The 19,774-nt window shown below is 42.7% G+C and overlaps 1 protein-coding gene across 6 annotated transcripts in view; it reads left to right on the top strand.

Annotated features, from left to right (window-relative positions):
• Positions 1–19,774, top strand: part of ctdspla (CTD (carboxy-terminal domain, RNA polymerase II, polypeptide A) small phosphatase-like a) — a 268,785-nt gene that overhangs the window by 159,258 nt on the left and 89,753 nt on the right. For all 6 annotated transcript variants that reach the window (XR_009644716.1, XR_009644715.1, XM_060825208.1 and 3 more), the window contains exon 2: positions 6,709–6,866. Coding sequence is in view for 4 of the 6 variants with exons in the window: in XM_060825208.1 (XP_060681191.1) it covers positions 6,709–6,866 (158 nt within the window). In the remaining 2 variants the exon portion in view is untranslated. The remainder of the gene's footprint in view (positions 1–6,708; positions 6,867–19,774) is intronic.

Raw genomic sequence — 19,774 nt, 5'->3', positions numbered from 1 at the left:
TGCCTTCTGCCAGATAGCTAATCTTCTCTCCATGCTCATACCTTGCTTCTTAATAACATGGGCCCTTATCTTACTCAGCAGCCTCCTGCGCAGCACCTTTATAGAAGTTCAGATAGATAACACATTGGCTTTCAATGGTCTAACCTGCTTGTTACCTCAAAGAATTCAAACAGATTTCTAACAGCATGACAAACCCTTGATGAAACTGTGATTATTTTGCCCTATTTTACCATGTATTTCCAAGTATTCAGAAATCTTATCCTTATCAACAGACTTCAAAATCTTCAACTGAGGTCAGGCTAATCAGCCTATAATTTCCCATCTTTTTCCTTGCTTAAATGGGGGAGTTGGGGGGGTTACATTAGCAATTTTCCAGTCCTCTGAGACCCTCGCTGACTCCAGTAATTCTTGAAAGATCACTACTAAAGCCTCCATTATCGCTTTAGCCATCTCCTTCAGTTTAGTCCATCTTGTCCAGGTTATTTATCCATTTTCAGATCTTAGTTTTTCTTGCACCTTTTCCTTAGTGATGGCCATCATACCGACCTCTGTCCCCCCGACTCTCTTGAAGTTTTGTGATATTGCTTACGTCTTCCAACATGAAGACTTATTCAGTTCCTCAGCCATTTCTTTGTTGCTGCTGCTACTCCAGCAGTCCAATGTCCACTTTTGCCTCTCTTTTGTCCTATATACATCTATAGAAACTCTTGCAATTTTTTTAATGTTACTGACTAGCTTACCCTCCTTTTTTTTCTTAATTGTCCTCTAGCTTCCCACTGCCCTTCACCACATTGTGCTTTTTTTTTTGCTTTTTATGCTTCTCCCGACGTCCCTGGTCAGCCATGGTTGCCTCATTCTCCCTTTAGTATGCTTCTTTTCCCTCGGGGAGAATTGTTGCTGTGTCTCCTGGATTACTCCCAGGAACTCCTGCATTGCTATTCCACTGTCTTTCCTACTAGGCTGCTCTCCTAGTCGATTCTACCCAGCTCTTCCCTCATGCCTCTGTAGTTGCCTTTATTCAACTGTAATACCATTACATCTGATTCTACCTTCTCTCTCTCTCAAATTAGAGTAAATTCTATCACAATACTGTCACTGCCTCCGAAGGGTTCCTTGTCAAGCCAATCTCATTGCACAACACTAAATCCAGTATTACCTGTTCCCTAGTAGCTCCACCACATGCTGCTCCAAAAAGTCATCTCGTAGACATTCCACAAATTCCTTTTCTTGTGATCCACCACCTACCTGATTTTCCCAGTGCACCCACATATTGAAATCCCCCATGATCATTTAACCTTGCCTTTCTTACTTGCCTTTTCTATCTCTTGGTGTATCTTGTGCCCCAAATCCTGACTACTGTTTGGAGGCCTGTAGATAACTCCTATTATGTTTTTTTTTAAAAAACCTTTGCTGTTCCTCAACTCTACCCACACAGATTCTACATCATCTGATCCTACTTGTTTATTGTTATTGATTTAATTTCATTTCTTACTAACAAGACAGCCCTACCCCCTATGATACAAAGAATTGTACACCTATCTAGAACATATATTCAAATAAAAGTAGGAGCAGAAATGAACCATTTGGTCCTTTGGTTGCTGATCACCGTTCTAAATTCTTGTTGTTCTTTACTGTAGACACGGTGGTTGTTCAGTATCAGTCACTGTTCAGAAGCAGCAGCTTATAGGTAAATGATGAATGAGAATAGCTGGCTCGTCTCCAATTATATTTTCCTTCATTGCAAACAGAGAGAAAAATGCTGAATTTCAGTCTGGAAGCTTTCTGCTACTGCATTGTCCATCAGCCCAGGAGCTAATCAAAGAATTGTCATGCTGATGACACCAGACCTATACAGCTGCTCCTGATTGGGGGAAAACCAAATCGGCAATCTGAACAGAACTTGCCAAACACTCGCCCAGGATGCCGATGAGTCTGCAAGATCCTTTCTCACCGTTTGGAGACAAGAAGTGTTAATGCAACTCTCACTGAGTTCTAATAACTTGTTTTAAAATTGCAACATCTTCCAAAGTCCTTGTTTAAGGCAGTATGCTTTCACAACTTTTGTCCACAATCCAAAATAAATAAAAATATGTGGTCTTTATTCCATCTGTAACCAAGATCAAACCTGTAGACTGTATTCTGGATGTAGTATCACCAATGCCCTATGTAGTTATAACAAAACTTGCCTCCTTTTATAATTAATTCCTTTTGCAATAATGGTCTGAATTTCATTTGCCTATTTAATTACTTGTACCTGTATGCAGCTCATGATTCTTACATGAGGATAACCTGATATTTTTATCATTTTGAGTCTCTTTTCCATTTAAGTAGTATCCTGTTTTTCTATTCTTTCCCTGTGACAGCTTCATGTTTTCCTACATTATACACCATCTAACAATTTTTCCCCACTCCCCTGTCTATATACTTTTTCAAACTTTGTACCCTTCTTATAATTTGCTTTCCTACTTTTCTCTGAATCATCAAATATAATAAGGGGTAGACCATTTAGAACAGAGTTGAGGAGAAACTTCTTCAGCTGAAAATGTGTTGCTGGTTAAAGCACAGCAGGTCAGGCAGCATCCAAGGAACAGGAAATTCGACGTTTCGGGCCAGAGCCCTTCATCAGGAATGAGGAGAGGGTGCCAGGCAGGCTAAGATAAAAGGTAGGGAGGAGGGACTTGGGGGAGGGGCGATGGAGATGTGATAGGTGGAAGGAGGTCAAGGTGAGGGTGATAGGCCGGAGTGGGGTGGGGGCGGAGAGGTCAGGAAGAAGATTGCAGGTTAGGAGGGCGGTGCTGAGTTCAAGGGAATCGACTGAGACAAGGTGGGGGGAGGGGAAATGAAACTGGAGAAATCTGAGTTCATCCCTTGTGGTTGGAGGGTTCCCAGGCGGAAGATGAGGCGCTCTTCCTCCAACCATCATGTTGTTATGTTCTGGCGATGGAGGAGTCCAAGAACCTGCATGTCTTCGGTGGAGTGGGAGGGAGAGTTAAAGTGTTGAGCCACGGGGTGGTTGGGTTGGTTGGTCCGGGCATCCCAGAGGTGTTCCCTGAAGCGTTCCGCAAGTAGGCGGCCCGTTTCCCCAATATAGAGGAGGCCACATCGGGTGCAGCGGATGCAATAGATGATCTGTGTGGAGGTGCAGGTGAATTTGTGGCAGATATGGAAGGATCCCTTGGGGCCTTGGAGAGAGGTAAGGGAGGAGGTGTGGGTGCAAGCTTTGCATTTCCTGCAGTTGCAGGGAAAGGTTCCTTGGAGAAACTTCTTTACCCAGCGAGTGGTGGATATGTGGAATGTTCTGCCCAGAAGGCAGTGGAGGCCGAGTCTCTGGATACTTTCAAGAAAGAGATGGATAGAGCTCTTAAAGATAGTGGAATCAAGGGTTATGGGGATAAGGCAGGAACAGGATACTGATTGTGGATGATCAGCCATGATCATAATGAATGGTGGTGCTGGCTCAAAGAGACGAATCGCCTACTCCTGCACCTGTTGTCTACTGTCTATTGATTCCTTCATTATTCTCGTTTCTAAAGTGTAGAAAGGATGTGAAGACAGTGGTGAGAATGCAGTATAAATTCAAAAGGATATTATTAGAACTGTAGCTAGGGAAGCAAAGGACCAGTGGTATTATCACTGAATTGTTATTCCAGAGACGAGAGTGTGGTGCTGGAAAAATGCAGCAGGTCAGGCAGCATCTGGGAAGCAGGAGAATTGACATTTCAGGCATAAACCCTTCTAGGTGCAGGTCTACCGGCGTGCGGGGGCATAGTCTACTAGCTTGAGGAAGGACGTATGTCTGAAACATTGACTCTTCTGCTCCTCGGATGCTGCCTGATCTCCTGTGCTTTTCCAGCACACACGCTTGACTGATCTCCAGCATCTGCAGTCCTCACTTTCTCCCGGTTATTCCAGGGACCCCGGCAATGTCCTGGGGACCTGGGATCGAATCCTGCCATGGCAAATGGAGGAATTTGAATTAAATAAACATCTGGAGTCTAATGATGACCATGGTTTCATTGTCAATTATCAGAAAAACCCATTTGGTTCACTAATGTTCTTCCCTCATCTGCCCTACATGTGACTCTATACCCACAGCAATTGCCCTCTGAGTAATTAGGGATAAACAGTAAATGCTGGCTTCATCCTGTGAAAGATAATAACTAGGTTTAAGGTGAGAGGCGAAAGTTTTAAAAAAGGACCTAAAGGGCAACTTTTTCACGTGGAGGATGGTGTGTGTATGGAATGAGCTACCGGGGGAATGGTGGAGACTGGTACAATTACAACATCTAAAAGGCATCTGGATGGGTACGTGAGTAGAAAGGTTTCGAGGGATATGAGCCAAGTGCTGGCAAATGGGAGTAGATTAATTTAGGATATCTGGTCGGCATGGACCGAATGGTCTGTTTCTGTGCTCTACTTCTCCATGACTACGACTCTGTGCGTAGTTGAATCAAATAGCTTGCTTCTGTTTTGTACCATCTATGTAATATAGTGAGTTTCACTAAATTGTTCTGAAGGAACTGCATAAAGTTGTATTTTGTTGCATGCTGGCTAGAAAGGATTTTAAGATTGTCAGGATTAGTAAAATGTGAAGATGCTGAACGATTCTTTGAAAAGGATTGCACTTTTACTATGAAACACTGGCAAAAAAAAATCACATGTTAATCAATAGGATGGTCTCTTGAATATTTGTGTTGGAACAAAGCAGGCTTCTTGTGCAAGCCAGCATGATGAGCTGATTGTAGGAGGAAAATAATTCAGTTATCTGGAAAGACTAGAAAAAAAGGGTTATTTTCATTCAAGGAAAGTTGGTCAGTGGGAATATTATTCTGAGTATTCAGAATAATGAATTTTGAAGGGTTAATAGGGGAAACTATTCTCAGCATTCTATCAGAGAATGCAAACTTAATATTTTTACAATCTACGTACACTGCCTGAAAGAAGTGCATGTTTTCTATAAAGTATAACTTTCAAAAGGAAGCTGGATTGGTACAATAAGGAGAACATTTTGCAGAGCTATAGAAGGGGAGTAGAGAGGTTAGCCTGAGCATAAGACACAGGAGCAGAAGTTAGGCCATTCAGCCTACTGCTCTGCCATTCAATCATGGCTGGTAAGTTTCTCATCCCCATTCTCCCTGCAACCCTTGATACTCAAGAACCTATCTATCTCCGTCTTAAATACACTCGATGACTGGCCTCCACAACCTCTTGTGGCAATGAATTCCAGAGATTCACCACTCTTTGGCTGAAGAAGTTTCTCCTTATCTCCACTCTAAAAGGTCTTCCCTTTCCTCTAAGGCCTTGCCCTCGGTTCTAGTCTCTCCTCCCCATGGAAACATCTTCCCAACATCCACTCTGTCCAGGCCATTCAATGTTCTGTAAGTTTCTATTAGATCCACCCTCATCCTTCGAAACTTCATCGAGTAAATACCCAGAGTCCTCAAACATTAAGCTTTTTCATTCCTAGGACCATTCTTGTGAACCTCCTCTGAACACGCTTTAGGGTCAAACATCCTTCCTGAGATAATGGGCCCAAAACTGCACACAGTACCTCAAATGTGATCAAGCCAGAGCCATAGAGCCTCAGAAGCACGTCACTGCTTTTATGTTCAAGTCCTCTCAAAATAAATGCCATCATTGCACTTGCCTTCCCTAAAGAGTGAGTCAACCTGTAAGGTTACATTGAAAGAATCCTGGACTAAAACTCCCAAGTCTCTTTGCACTTCAGACTTCTGAATTTTCTCCCCATTTAGAAAATAGTCCATGTCCTTTTCTTCCTACCACTTCCTTGCCCACTCTCCTAACCTGTCCAAATCCCTCTGCAGCCTCCCCACCACCTCAGTGCTACCTGTCCTGCTACCTGTGGGCAGCATGGTGGCTCAGTGGTTAGCACTGCTGTCTCACAGTGCAAGGAACACTGGTATGATTCCAGCCTTGGGCGACTGTGTGGAGTTTGCCCATTCTCCCCGTGTCTGCGTGAGTTTCCTTTGGGTGCTCCAGTTTGCTCCCACAATCCAAAGATGTGCTGTTTAGGTGAATTGGCCATGCTAAATTGCCCATAGTGTTCTGAGATGTGTAGGTTAGATGCATTTGTCAGGGGTAAATGTCGACTAATACTGTAGGGTAATGGGTTTGGGTGGGATACTCTTCAGAGGGCCAAATGGCCTGTTTCCACACTGTAGGGATTTTACGATTCTATATTAGATTTCAAAGAGCTGACACATGCACGATGTACTGAATGGCTGCCTCTCTGCTGAAAGTTTTGATTTTTTTGACAATTTTGACAATCACATTGACCATCCATGTGATTGTCAATCAGTCTGCTGCCTCCAGGGGTGCATGTAACGGACAATTGAACCCATGTGTTTTGTATGTTCCTATTCCACTGAAATATCTAATCAGGTCTTAAAAAAAAGTTGACTTTCTGTCAACTCATCTGATATTTATACCCCATCATAAGAAACATTGGTATGGATCAGTTTTGTTTCTAAGAGTTTCCATTATGAAAGTTAGTCAAGAAAAAAAACTCTCTTAATTTTTCATCAAACATCTTTAAAACAGTCAACTCAAGAAGAAGGAAGGTAAATTTAGTGAGGGAACTGAAGTATCCTGGAGAAGCAATTCTCCTTCCTGTCAAGAACACTGTAGCACAACACAATGGCAATTATTTTCCTTCAACTAATTTTTAAAAATCCTGTTCTCTTTCAGTTTCTCAGAGCAGCCTCAGCTTGAAGAAACAGAGGAGTCGAAGCTTTTTCAACTCGTTCCTCTGTTGTTTTCGTGACTACAATGTGGAGTCGACGACCAGCAACTGCAACAGCAATGCTCAGATCCCAACGGTGGAGGAGAATGGGTCAATTGCTAAGGTGTGTTTTGTTTCACTGTCATTAGTGAACGACAATTTGGAGAGCAAATTTCCACATGGAAGCTGCTTCTCAACTGAAAACTTACTCTTCGCTACCGAGTAACTATCATTATAGATAAAACATTAATTTACTCCATTAAGAATCAGTTGTCAATCAAAATGGTTTCAGATCAAAAAGTTAACAAAGGAATTAGAAATAAATGAATACAATTGATGCTCCTGGCCAGAGCCAACTGTCACCAGCTACTTGCTTCATAATTTTAAAATGTGCCAGTATTTCCATCTTAAACTGAAAGTTGGAGATTTTTGGTAAAAAGTTGTTGAGATCTTTGGCATCACATTGAAGTACCTTTCAGAATGTCTCTGTTCTGTCACAGTTTCATGATGAATTGACCACTTAAAAGCGTTTGGCTTTCTTACAAAGGAGTTCAATAATGAAGAGTTTGCATATTTAGAAACAGAGTTATAGATGAGGCCCGAAAATATGTTTGGCAAAGGTGCAAACTGTTCCAACCTTTTAAATCTTGGACCATAAACAGACATTTTAATCTGTTGTTAAAATCTCCAGTGAAGTTTTTGTTTCACTGTTCAAAACTTTTCTAAAGTGTTCTTTAAAGTTGAAAGTTCATAGTTCAAATTTTTTCCAACTGTGACTCCATTTAGAGACTTGAAAATTATTGCGACTACTTTGCGACCACTCTGTGAGAAGTGAGAGCAAGGGCCTGTTCAAACCGAAACACAGCTGTTGTAACTTGGTCCATAGGGCAGCAGGCATTACTGCCTTGGACCTTGCATGTTCAAAATTTTAGCTGAAAAATCTTAACCATAAGACCATGAGACACAGGAGCAAATGTAACCCATGAAAATTTAAGCTCTTTCTTAGCTCATGGACTGAATAACTGATTGGAAGCTGGTTAAAATCATTTTGTTACAAACACTTCTGTTCCCAAAAAGAGAGGCAGAAAAAAGAACCAACATTTTCAAGGTTAAAAGGTTAAGACAGATTTTAGAGGCAAACTATTGTTTAGAGAGAATCGAAAATGAAGGGCATTGCAATATAGAAGCCAATGGAATTACACATCCCCTTGTAATTAAAATTCGGTAAGATATCTGGTACAAAAACAAGACATTCAGCCCAAGTACTTCGGTATTTGTGCTCTAGTTGAGCCTTATCTTTTCTCATCTAAATCTATCATTTATCCCTCCTCCCTCAAATGTTTTCTCAGTTGTTTTTAAAAATACACTATGTCCTTCATCTGCTCCCTGTGGTAGAGCCTCCCATTCTTTCTGCTGTTTGGGTAAAGAGGTTTCTTTAGAATTCCCTATTGAATTTCCTGGTGACTATCCCATATCAATGACCCCTGGTTATGCACTTCTTCACAAAAAGAAACATTTCTGTATCCTCTATCAAAATGTTTCATACTATCAAAATGCTCTGTGAACCTGCACTTTGTATCTCCGATGTAGAGGAGACCACATCGGTAGCAAGGGATGCAGTAAACAGGTTAGAAGAGATGTAGGTGAATCTTTGCCAGATTTGGAATGATTGCTTGGGGCCTAGGCCGGAGGTGTAGGGGCAGGTGTTGCACTTCCTGCAGTTGGAGGGAAAGGTGCAGGGTGTGGAGGAGAGGTGGGAGAGGAATGTGGAGCTGACAAGGGAGTCACAGAGTGCATGGTCTCTATGGAAAGCAGATAAGGGTAGGGAATGAAATATCTGTTTGGCGGTGGGGTCTGAATGCAGGTTTGGAAGTAGAAACGGGTGGTGCAGGGTTGAGGAACTGTCTCCTACCTAAAATCCACAAACCTGACTCTGCTGGTTGACCCATTGTTTCTGCCTGCTCCCGCCCCACTGAACTCACCTCTTATCTCAGCTCTGTCCTCTCTCGTTTGGTCCGGGGACACCCCACCTACATTCAGGACAGACCCACACTCTTCTCCTTGTCCAAGACATTTAATTCCCCAGCCCCCAACACCTCATTTTCACGATGGACATTCAGTGTCTCTACTCTTGTATCCCCAAGCAGGAGGGCCTAAAAGCCATCTGTTTCTTCCCTTGCCGCTGACACCCTAATTTGCTTGGCAGAACTGTCCTCACCTTCAATAATTTCTCCTTTGACTCGTCCGTCTTCCAAGAGGGGCCTAGGCCAGAAGTGTAGGGGCAGGTGTTGCACTTCCTGCAGTTGGAGGGAAAGGTGCAGGGTGTGGAGGAGAGGTGGGAGAGGAATGTGGAGCTGACAAGGGAGTCGCAGAGTGAACGGTCTCTATGGAAAGCAGATTTTTGTTGGGAGGAATTGAATATCTCCTGAAACATCTGTCATTGCTCATCAATTGTCCTACTTTTTAGTCTTCCTGCTTAGACCACTAGGGCCAAATCAGTCCTCATACCTATATAATTACCTTTGTTTAACTCTGAAGGCTGAACTTGAAATTCTAGCATGTAATGACCACTCTTCCAAAGAGGACCCTGTACTATGAGATCATTAATGTCATTTCAAAACACTCTACCAAATCCAGAATAGCCAGCTCTCTAGTTGATCCACAACAATTGCACCAAGAAATAATCTCCCTCGAGAGAGTGCAGTTTGCAAATTTGATTAATCCAGTTTGTATACAAATTAAAATCACCAATGATTATTGTTGTACCTTTCCTACGTAGAACATTCCAGCACAATACAGGCCCTTTGACTTTCAATGTTGCGCTGAAGTATGAAATTAATCTGATGCTCATCTAACCTACACCGTTCCATTATTATCCATATGTATGTCCAATGCCCATTTAAATGCCCTTAACGTGGGCGAGTCTACTACTGTTGCAGGCAGGCTGTTCCATGCCCCTACTATTCTGAGTAAAAAAAAAACTCCCCCAAATATCTGTCCTAAATCTATCACCCCTTAATTTAAAGCTATTTCCTCTCGTGTTAACCTTCTCCACCTGAGGAAAAAGACTCTCCCTATCCACCCTATCTAACCCTCTGATTATCTGATATTTCTTGATTAAGTCACTTCTCAACCTTCTGTCCAATGAAAACAACCTCCGTTCCCTCAGCCTTTCTTCATAAGGTCTTCCTTCCATACCAGGCAACATCCTAATAAATCTCCTCTGAACCCTTTCCAAAGCTTCCACATCCTTCCTACATTGTGGTGACCAGAATTGTAAACAATAATCTAGGTGTGGCCTTACCAGTGTCTTGTACAGCTGAAGCATGACCTCGTGGCTCTGAAACTCAATGCCCCTACCAATAAATGCCAGTACACCATATGCCTTCTTAACAGTCCTATCAACCTGGGTGGTAATTTTCAGGGATTTATACACCTGGACACCAAGATATCTCTGTTCATCTCCCCTGCCAAAAATTTTACCATGAGCCCACTTCTTCCAAAGTGAACTACCTCACACTTTTCCATATTAAATTCCATTTGCCACTTCTCAGCCCCACTCTGCAAGTTACCTTTGTCTCTTTTTAACCCACAACATCCTTTGGCACTGTCCACAATCCTGCCTACCTTAGTGTCATCTGCAAATTTACTAACCCATCGTTCTACGCCCACCTCCAGATCAGTTATAAAGTGACAAACAGCAGTGACTCCAAAACAAATCCTTGCAGCGTACTACTGGTAACTGAGCTCCAGGACGAACATTTCCAATCAACACCCCCCCCACTCCGTCTTCTTTCAGCTTGCCAATCTAAACCGCTAAATCACCTTCAAACCTGAAAATCTGTAATTTGTGCAATAGCTTACCGTGTGGAACCTTATCAGTGGTGTTTTTCAGCCTTACTGAAATCCATACATGCCACATCAACCGCTTTTCCCTCATCCACCTGTTTGGTCACTTTCTCGAAGACCTCAATAAGGTCTCAGAGGCACAACCTACACTTCACAAAACCATGTTGACTATCCCTAATCAAATTATTCCTCTCTAGATGATTATGAACCCTGTCTCTTATTTTCCAATACTTTACCCACAATCGAAGTAAGGCTCACTGGCCTATAACTACCAGGGTTGTCCCAACTCCCCTTCTTAAACAAGGAACAACATTTGCTATCCTCCAGTTTTCTGGCACTACTTCTTTGACAATGATGACAAAATGATCAAAGCTAAAGGCCCTGCAATCTCCTCCCTGGCTTCCCAGAGAATCCAAGGATAAATCCCACCTGGCCCAGGGGTTTTGTCTATTTTTAGAACTTCCAAAATTTCTTAAACCTCCTCTTTGTCAGCCACAATCCCATCTAATCTTATAGCCTGTATCTCTGTGTTCTCAAGAGCATTGCCCTTTCCAATGTGTAGAATGACGAAAAGTATTCATTAAGCACTTTGCTCAATGTCGTCAGATTCCATACACAACTTCCCACTCTGTCTTTGGCCCTAACCTTACTCATTCTTTTCTTCCTGATATACCTATAGAAGGCCTCAGGGTTTTCCTTGATCCTATCCGCCAACAACTTCTCATGTCCCCTCCTGGCTCTTCTTAGCTCTCTCTTTAGATCCTTTCTGGTTAATTTATAACTCTCAGGTCCTCTAACTGAGCCTTCTCATGCCTCATCCTCACTTAAGCCTTCATCTTCCTGTTGACAGGAGTTTCAACTACTAGTAAACCATGGCTCCCTCGCCCGACAACTACTTCCCGATCTGATAGGTACATACTTATCAAGGACCCGCAGTAGCTGTTCCTTGAATAAGCTCCACATTTCAAGAGTCCATCCCCTGCAGTATCCTTCCCCATCCTGTGCATCCTAAATCTTGCCTAATCACATCATAATTGCCTTTCTCCCAGTTAAACCTCTCTTCCCTGCGGTATACCTATCCTGACCCATTGCTATTGTAAGCATGACCAAAGTACCTGAAGAAGGGCTTATGCCCGAAATGTCGATTCTCCTGCTCCTTGGATGCTGCCTGATCTGCTGTGCTTTTCCAGCAACACATTTTTCAACTCTGATCTCCAGCATCTGAAGTCCTCACCTTCTCATCACCAAAGTACTCACCTACTTCCAAATCTAACATCTGGCCGGATTCATTACTCAGTACCAAATCCAATATGGTATCGCCCCTTGTTGGTCTGTCTACATACTGTGTCAGAAAACACACCTGCGTACATTGAACAAAATGACCCATCTAAACTACTTGAACAATAGTATTCCTAGTCAATATTGGAGAAGTTAAAGTCCCCCATAACAACTACCCTGTTACTCTTGCTCCTACTGAGAATCATCTTTGCTATCCTTTCCTCTACATCCCTGGAACAATTCGGAGGCCTAATGAAAACTCCCGACAGGGTGACCTCACCTTTTCTGTTTCTAACCTCAGCCCAAACCAACTCTGTGGATTTGTCCTCAAACATTATGTCAGCTGCTGTAATACTACCTTGATTAATATTGCCACCACCCCCCACCCCGTACCTTTTTACTATCTTCTCTGTTCTTAATGAAACATCTAAATTCCAGAATCTGCAACAACCATTCCTGTCCCTCCTCTAGCCATGTCTCTGAAATGGCCACAACATTGAAATCCTAGGTATCAACCCATGCTGCAAGTTCACCCACTTTATTCCAGATGCTCCTGGCATTGATGTACACACATTTCAAACTAATGTCCTGGTTGCCAGTGCCCTCTTGCAACCTTGTAAATCTATCCTGACTTACCCTTAACCTCCTTTACACTGGAGCTACAATTCAGGTTCCCATCCCCCTGCTGTATTAGTTTAAACACTCCTGAAGAGCATTAGCAAATTCCCTCTCATGATATCGGTACCCCTCTGGTTCAGGTGACGATCATCCTGTTTGTAGAGGTCTCACCTTGCTTTGCCCAGAAAGAGCTCCAATTATCCAAGAATCCAAACCTCTCCCTCCTGCACCATCCATGCAGCCACATGTTCAGCTCCATATTCTCCCTATTCCTCACTTCACTAGCACATGGCATGGGCAACAAACCAGAGAAAACAACTGTTTGTTCTAGCTCTAAGCTTCTACTCTAGCTCCCTGAATTTCTGACTTAGATTCCCACCTTTCTTCCTGCCTATGTCATTGATGCCCATGTAAACCATGACTTGAGGCTGCTCCCCCTCCCCCTCAAGGATCCCAAATACACGATCAGAAACATCACGAGCCCTGGCACCTGAGAGGCAACACACAAGTCGTGAGTCTCTCTTGTTCCCACAAAACGGCCTATATGTCCTCCTAACTATGGAGTCCCCAGTGACTAAAGCTCTGCTCCTCTTCCTACTGCCCCTCTGAGTAACAGGGACAGACTCTGCGCCAGACACCTGAGCCCCATTGCTTACCCCTGGTAAGTCTTCACCCCCAATAGTATCCAGAATGGTATACTTGTTAGTGAGGGGAACCACCACAGGAGACCCCTGCGCTGCTTGCCAGCTGCCTTTCCATAACCCTGACAGTAACCCATCTACCTTCATGTGGCTGTGGAGTAACTACATCTGTAACTCCTCTCAATAACCTCCTCCGCCTCCCAAAGGATCCAAAATTCATCCAGCTCCAGCTCCCTAACATGGTTCTTGTGGAGCTGAAGTTGGGTGCACTTCCCACAACTGAAGTCAGCAGGGACACTAGAGGTGACCCTTACCTCCCACATACCGCAGGAGGAACATTCAACTAACCTCCATTTCCACTGGTCTAAATTTCCCAAATAGACTGCTGAAAACATGAAACACAAAAGAAAACACTTGTCACCTTACTAACCGACGCACGGAACTTGTATTTTTTTGTTAGAGGAGGAGGATGGGTGGGAGACACTACGCCAGTAGTGTTTTAGGTAAAGCAACTGCCCAAATAAGTAACTTCGTGACCCCTCCGACTGGCACTAGGAACTGAAGAATGCTGGACCTAAAAGTGAGTAATTTATACTATATACTCACGTATCCCAACAGGCTCCACTGCTCCCTGATGTCCTCCTGACCTCTCCGAGATCCTCCAGGAACTTCAAGCTTCACTATTTCCTGGTTAATACTGTATCCTACTATGGAACTACTACCTGGGATCTAATAGATTTCTCTTGCCAAGGACTTATTTCCCTAGCTATTTCTCATTTATACTCAGATTGATTCTATTCTTTGATCTCCAGTGCCTATACCATTTCTCACTACAACAGTGATTACTCCTTTACTAATAAAGTTACATTACCTCATTTTCAATCCTGCTTGTCCTTCCAAAACACCTTAGTACCTTTGGATATTCAGTTCCCAGACTTGGTCTCCCTGCAACTTCATCTCCATAATTACCACCAAATCGTAGCCATTTCCTCTATTTGCACTGTCAACCCATTACTTTTATTCCAATTGCTTCATAAATTTAGAGAAGACAACATCAAAGGTTCAGGCCATTATATAGAAAGACAAAGCATTATAGATATTTTTAATCAGTCTGTTCAGATGTGTTATGACACACCTCTGGAACAGGTGGGACTTGAACCTTGGCCTTCCGGCCCAGAGGTACGGACACAGGCAATGTGCTACTTCATTGGATGAAAAGCAAGGGATAGGGGTATTCACCAAATGGATGTGGATTTGTGCAATCAAGTTAGTATTCAAAATGAGCACAAATGAAAGTACGTAAGTCTTTTTAAAAATGGGCAAAAAGACTTTTACAAAGATCAGAAATGGATTCAAAAAAATAAATTTTTAAAAGATCTGGTTTGTTCACAGTTGTTGTATTCAATTTTGACTACCAAATTACAGCAACAGCAGTGAAGCTAGAGAAGCATTCATTAGTGTGAACCAGAAATTGGAAAGTATATTTCTAAGAAGATGTGTATCTATGGTACCAATTGTATTGGAAAAAGGAAATGCTTAATAGGATGTTGATAAAATTATGAAAGGTATGATGGTTTAATGGATAGTAGGGTGACGTTTGAAAAATGAATACCCCGGACTAACTAAAGGAATTGAGGACAAGGTGCATCTGATTAAAATTTTTGAACAGCTGTGTTGAAAGCTGGTGCAATCATGATGGATCAAATTGCCTCATTCCGTGCTGCAAACTCCGATGATAATCAGTTTCTCAGATATTCCAAAATTCTTTGATATTAACGAATTGCTTGTGAAGAACAGACATTATTGTGATATGTTCGAGTAAAAAATGAGGTCTGCAGATGCTGGAGATCACAGCTGCAAATGTGTTGCTGGTCAAAGCACAGCAGGCCAGGCAGCATCTCAGGAATAGAGAATTCGACGTTTCGAGCACAGATGCTGCCTGGCCTGCTGTGCTTTGACCAGCAACACATTTGCAATTATTGTGATATGGCCAAACTGTTTCTTTGCTGTATGACTCTAAACAGACAACTGTAGCAATTAAACTGCATACAGCCAAGGTCCCACAAATAACCGGTTAGTCCGTTTTTTGCAGATATTGATTGAAGGATAAGTATTAGGAAGAATTCCTTACTTTTCTTGAATCAGTAATGCAGTCATTTACAATCCATTAAGTAGAGAGCAGGGATTTCTCTTCAATGACTCATCCTGGAGCTGTCAATAAAAAGTGACATGAAAGGTGCAAAGGAGCACTCCAACTTACTTGAATGTTAGCCTAGGTTATGAGTTCAATTCCTGGAATGGTGCCTGAGACTATACAAAATAAACTAAAATAAAAGAATAATAAAGCTTGTCCTCATTGCTGTAACACATATCTAATCAGTGTGTTTGGCAGCATCAGTGCTTGGGATGAACTTGTACAAAACCAATCAGTCCCAAGGAAACAAGACTTTCCCAGAGACTGTCTCAGGTTAAGGCTTCTCCCAGTTTCTTCCCATTTACAAGCACTGATGGAATCTGATCCCTTGATACATTTTAAGCAATTTTGAATGGCTGCTGGTATGGCTGGTGGCAAGAAGATTCCACTAAAGGCAGGAATCCATTTTTAAGACTGTAAGAAATAGGAACAGGAATAGGCTGTTCACCCCCTTGAGCTTGCTCTACCATTCAATCAGATTATGGCTGACATATCCATGACAAATCTTTGATGTACGAAAGATTTTTCAGCTCATTGTTTTGGTCACACTATTATGTCACTATAATTGGGAATGGGTCATCCAATATTGAATTTCATTTGAGGAAGACATAGGCAGACAGATGCGTGATTACTGTTGAGACATAGTTGATGGTCATTGGAAGGAAGGTCTGACTCTGATAATCTAATTTTGAAGATGCTACACACTTCTAAGTACAATGCATTTCTTATAACAGATCAATTTTACTTGTTAGGAAGGAAGATGTGTTGGGCATTTTGAAAAACTTGAGGATAGACAAGTCCCCCAGGATATATCCTAGGATTATGTGGGAAGCAATAGAGGAAATTGCGGACCCGTTGGCAATGATCTTTTCGTCTTCACTGGGATGGTACCAGGGGACTGGAGAGTGGCGAATGTTGTGCCCCTGTTCAAAAAAGGGAATAGAGATAACCCCGGGAATTACAGGCTAGTTAGTCTTAGTTCGGTGGTAGGCAAAGTAATGGAAACGTTACTGAGGGATAGGATTTATGAGTATCTGGAAAGACACTGCTTGATTAGGGACAGCCAGCACGGATTTGTGAGGGGTAGGTCTTGCCTTACAAGTCTTATTGAATTCTTTGAGGAGGTGACCTAGCATGTGGATGAGAGTAGAGCAGTGGATGTCGTGTACATGGATTTTAGTAAGGCATTTGATAAGGTTCCCCATGGTAGGCTTATGCGGAAAGTCAGGAGGCATGGGATAGTGGGAGGTTTGGCCAGTTGGATAGAGAACTGGCTAACCGTTCGAAGTCAGAGAGTGGTGGTAGATGGTAAATATTCAGCCTGGAGCCTAGTTACGAGTGGAGTTCCACAGGGATCAGTTCTGGGTCCTCTGCTGTTTGTAATTTTTATTAATGACTTGGAAGAGGGAGTCGAAGGGTGGGTCAGTAAATTTGCAGACGATACGAAGATTGGTGGAGTTGTGAATAGTGAGGAGGGCTGTTGTCAGTTGCAAAGGGGCATCAATATGATGCAGAGCTGGGCTGAAGAGTGGCAGATGGAATTCAACCCTGTCAAGTGTGAGGTTGTCCATTTTGGAAGGACGAATAAGAATGCGGAATACAGGGTTAACGGTAGGGTTCTTAGTAAGGTGGAGGAGCAGAGGGATCTTGGGATCTATGTTCATAGCTCTTTGAAAGTTGCCACTCGGGTAGATAGAGCTTGTAAGAAGGCCTATGGTGTATTAGCGTTCATTAGCAGAGGGATTGAATTCAAGAGTCGTGAGGTGATGTTGCAACTGTACAGGACTTTGGTAAGGCCACATTTGGAGTACTGTGTGCAGTTCTGGACCCTCACTTTTAGGAAAGATGTGGAAGCTTTGGAGAGGGTGCAGAGGAGATTTACCAGGCTGTTGCCTGGAATGGAGAATAGGTCGTACAAGGATAGGTTGAGTGTGCTAGGCCTTTTCTCATTGGAACGGGGAAGGATGAGGGGTGACTTGATATAGGTTTATAAGATGATCAGGGGAATAGATAGAGTAGACAGTCAGAGACTTTTTCCCCGGGTACAACAGAGTGTTACAAGGGGACATAAATTTAAGGTGAAGGGTGGAAGGTATAGGGGCGATGTCAGGGGTAGGTTCTTTACCCAGAGAGTGGTGGGGGCATGGAATGCGCTGCCTGTGGGAGTGGCAGAGTCAGAATCATTGGTGACCTTTAAGCGTCAGTTGAATAGGTACATGGATAGGTGCTTAAGCTAGGACAAATGTTCGGCACAACATCGTGGGCCGAAGGGCCTGTTCTGTGCTGTATTGTTCTATGTTCTAATCTTACCGAATGTCATTTAAGCATTGTCAAACTTGAGAGAGAGTGCTCATTTCTAATTCTAAGTTTTAAGTGCTTCAAAGAGACGCGTTAAATTATTAGTTAATTAGTCACTCATTTAGAATATGTAGTAATTTGCTATGAGTGAGCTTAACTGCGGGATATGTTTTACAGCCTAGTTAAAGATTGGAAACTTCAGAAAGAGATCTTGTATGTTATTTAACAAACATCATATTGAACAAAATGATACAAGTTGTAAATGTACTCTGTTTTCTACAACAAAATTTAGTTTGTGGAGAAATATATCAAGGCAAGCCAGTAAATCTCTCCACCATAAATTGAAGAATGCTGTTAATGCATTTAGTTTGAGGATACTTTATTCGAATTCCGTTTACCCACTATCTTATTTTTAAACAACCTGTTTGAACTTGCAATGAGTCTTCTGGCAGGGCCAAAGGCTTGCAATCTCCTCCCTGGCTTCCCAGAGAATACTAGGAAATGCCCTATCCAGCCCAGGGGACTTGTCTATTGTTACGCTTTCCAGAATTGCCAGCACCTCAATCCCATCTAGTCTAGTAGCCTATATCTCAGTATTCTCCTCGACCACATTGTCTTTTTACTGTGTGAATACTGACAAAAAGTATTTATTTAGCGCTTCCCCTATCTCCTCTGACTCCATACACAACTTCCCACTACTATGCATGATTGGACCTAATCTTACTCTCATCATTCTTTTATTCCTGATATACCAGTAGAAAGCCTCATAGTTTTCCTTAATCCTATCTGCTAATGACTTCTCATGTCTCCTCCTGGCTCTTATTAGCACTCTCATTTTAGATTTTCCTGGCTAAGTTGTAACTCTCAAGGCCCTAACTGAGCCTCGCATCTCATCCTAACATAAACCGCCTTCTTCCTCTTGACAAGAGATTCAAGTTTTTCTTAATAAACCGCGGTTCCCACACTCAATAACTTCTTCCCTGCCTGACAGGTACATACTTATTAAGGACCAGCAGTAGATGGCCCTTGAATAAGTTCCACATTTCTATTGTGCCCATCCCCTGCAGTTTCCGTCCCCATCCTATGCATCCTGAACCTTGCCTAATCACATCGTAATTGCCTTTTCCCCCAGCTATAACTCTTGGCCTGTGATATATACCCATCCCTTGCCATCACTAAAGTAATATTAGCCGAATTGTGGTCACTATCACCAAAGTGCTCACCTGCCTCCAAATCTAACACCTGGCTGGACTCATTACCCAGTCCCAAATCTAATGTGGTGTTGCCTCTTGTTGGTCTGTCCACACACTATGTCAGGAATCCCTCCTGCATACATTGGACCTAAACTGACCCATCTAAAGTGCTTGAACTGTAGTATTCCCAGTCAATATTTAGAAAGTTAAAGTCGCCCATAAAAACTACCCTGTCACTCTCTCTCCTATCGAGGATCATCTCTGCTATCCTATCCTCTACATCTCTGGAACTATTTGGAGGCCTACAGAAAACTCCCAACGAAGTAACCTCTCCTTTCCTGTTTGTAATCTCAGCCCATGCTACCTCAGTACCTCTTTGCAACTGCAAACCATCCTTGACTAACAGCACCACACCACCTCTCTTTTACTAATTTCTCTGTTCTTACTGAAACATCTAAATCCTAGAACCTGCAATAATCACTCCAGTCCTTGCACTACCCATGTCTCTGAAATGGCCACAACATCGAAATCCCAGGTACCAACCCACTTTATTCTGGAATTTCCTGGTGTTGAAGTAGACACACTTCAAACCACTTCTTGCTTGTTGGTGCCTTCTTGCAATCTTGAAATCTTAGTTCTGACTTCACTATCCCATCCCCCACATACTCTAACTACAATTTCGGTTCCCATCCCCTGCTGAATTAGTTTAAACCCACCCAAAGAGCTTTAACAAAATTCTCACACCAGGATATTGGTACCCCTCTGGTTTAGGTGAAGACCATCCTGGTTGTAGAGGTCCCAACTACCCCAGAAAGAGCACCAATTATCCAGGGATCCAAAACCCTCCCTTCTGCACCATTCCTGTCATATCCTCTCAGACCAAACTCTCAGTATTGTAAACTGAAGGACACAGTGACTAGTATCACCTTTTTTTCCCCCGGCCAAACTGCAGTATCTTTAA

The sequence above is a fragment of the Hemiscyllium ocellatum genome, chromosome 5 (assembly GCF_020745735.1).
Source record: "Hemiscyllium ocellatum isolate sHemOce1 chromosome 5, sHemOce1.pat.X.cur, whole genome shotgun sequence".
NCBI lineage: Eukaryota > Metazoa > Chordata > Chondrichthyes > Orectolobiformes > Hemiscylliidae > Hemiscyllium > Hemiscyllium ocellatum.
Note: the sequence above shows the minus strand (reverse complement) of the source record. Positions and strands in the feature narration are given on the sequence as shown.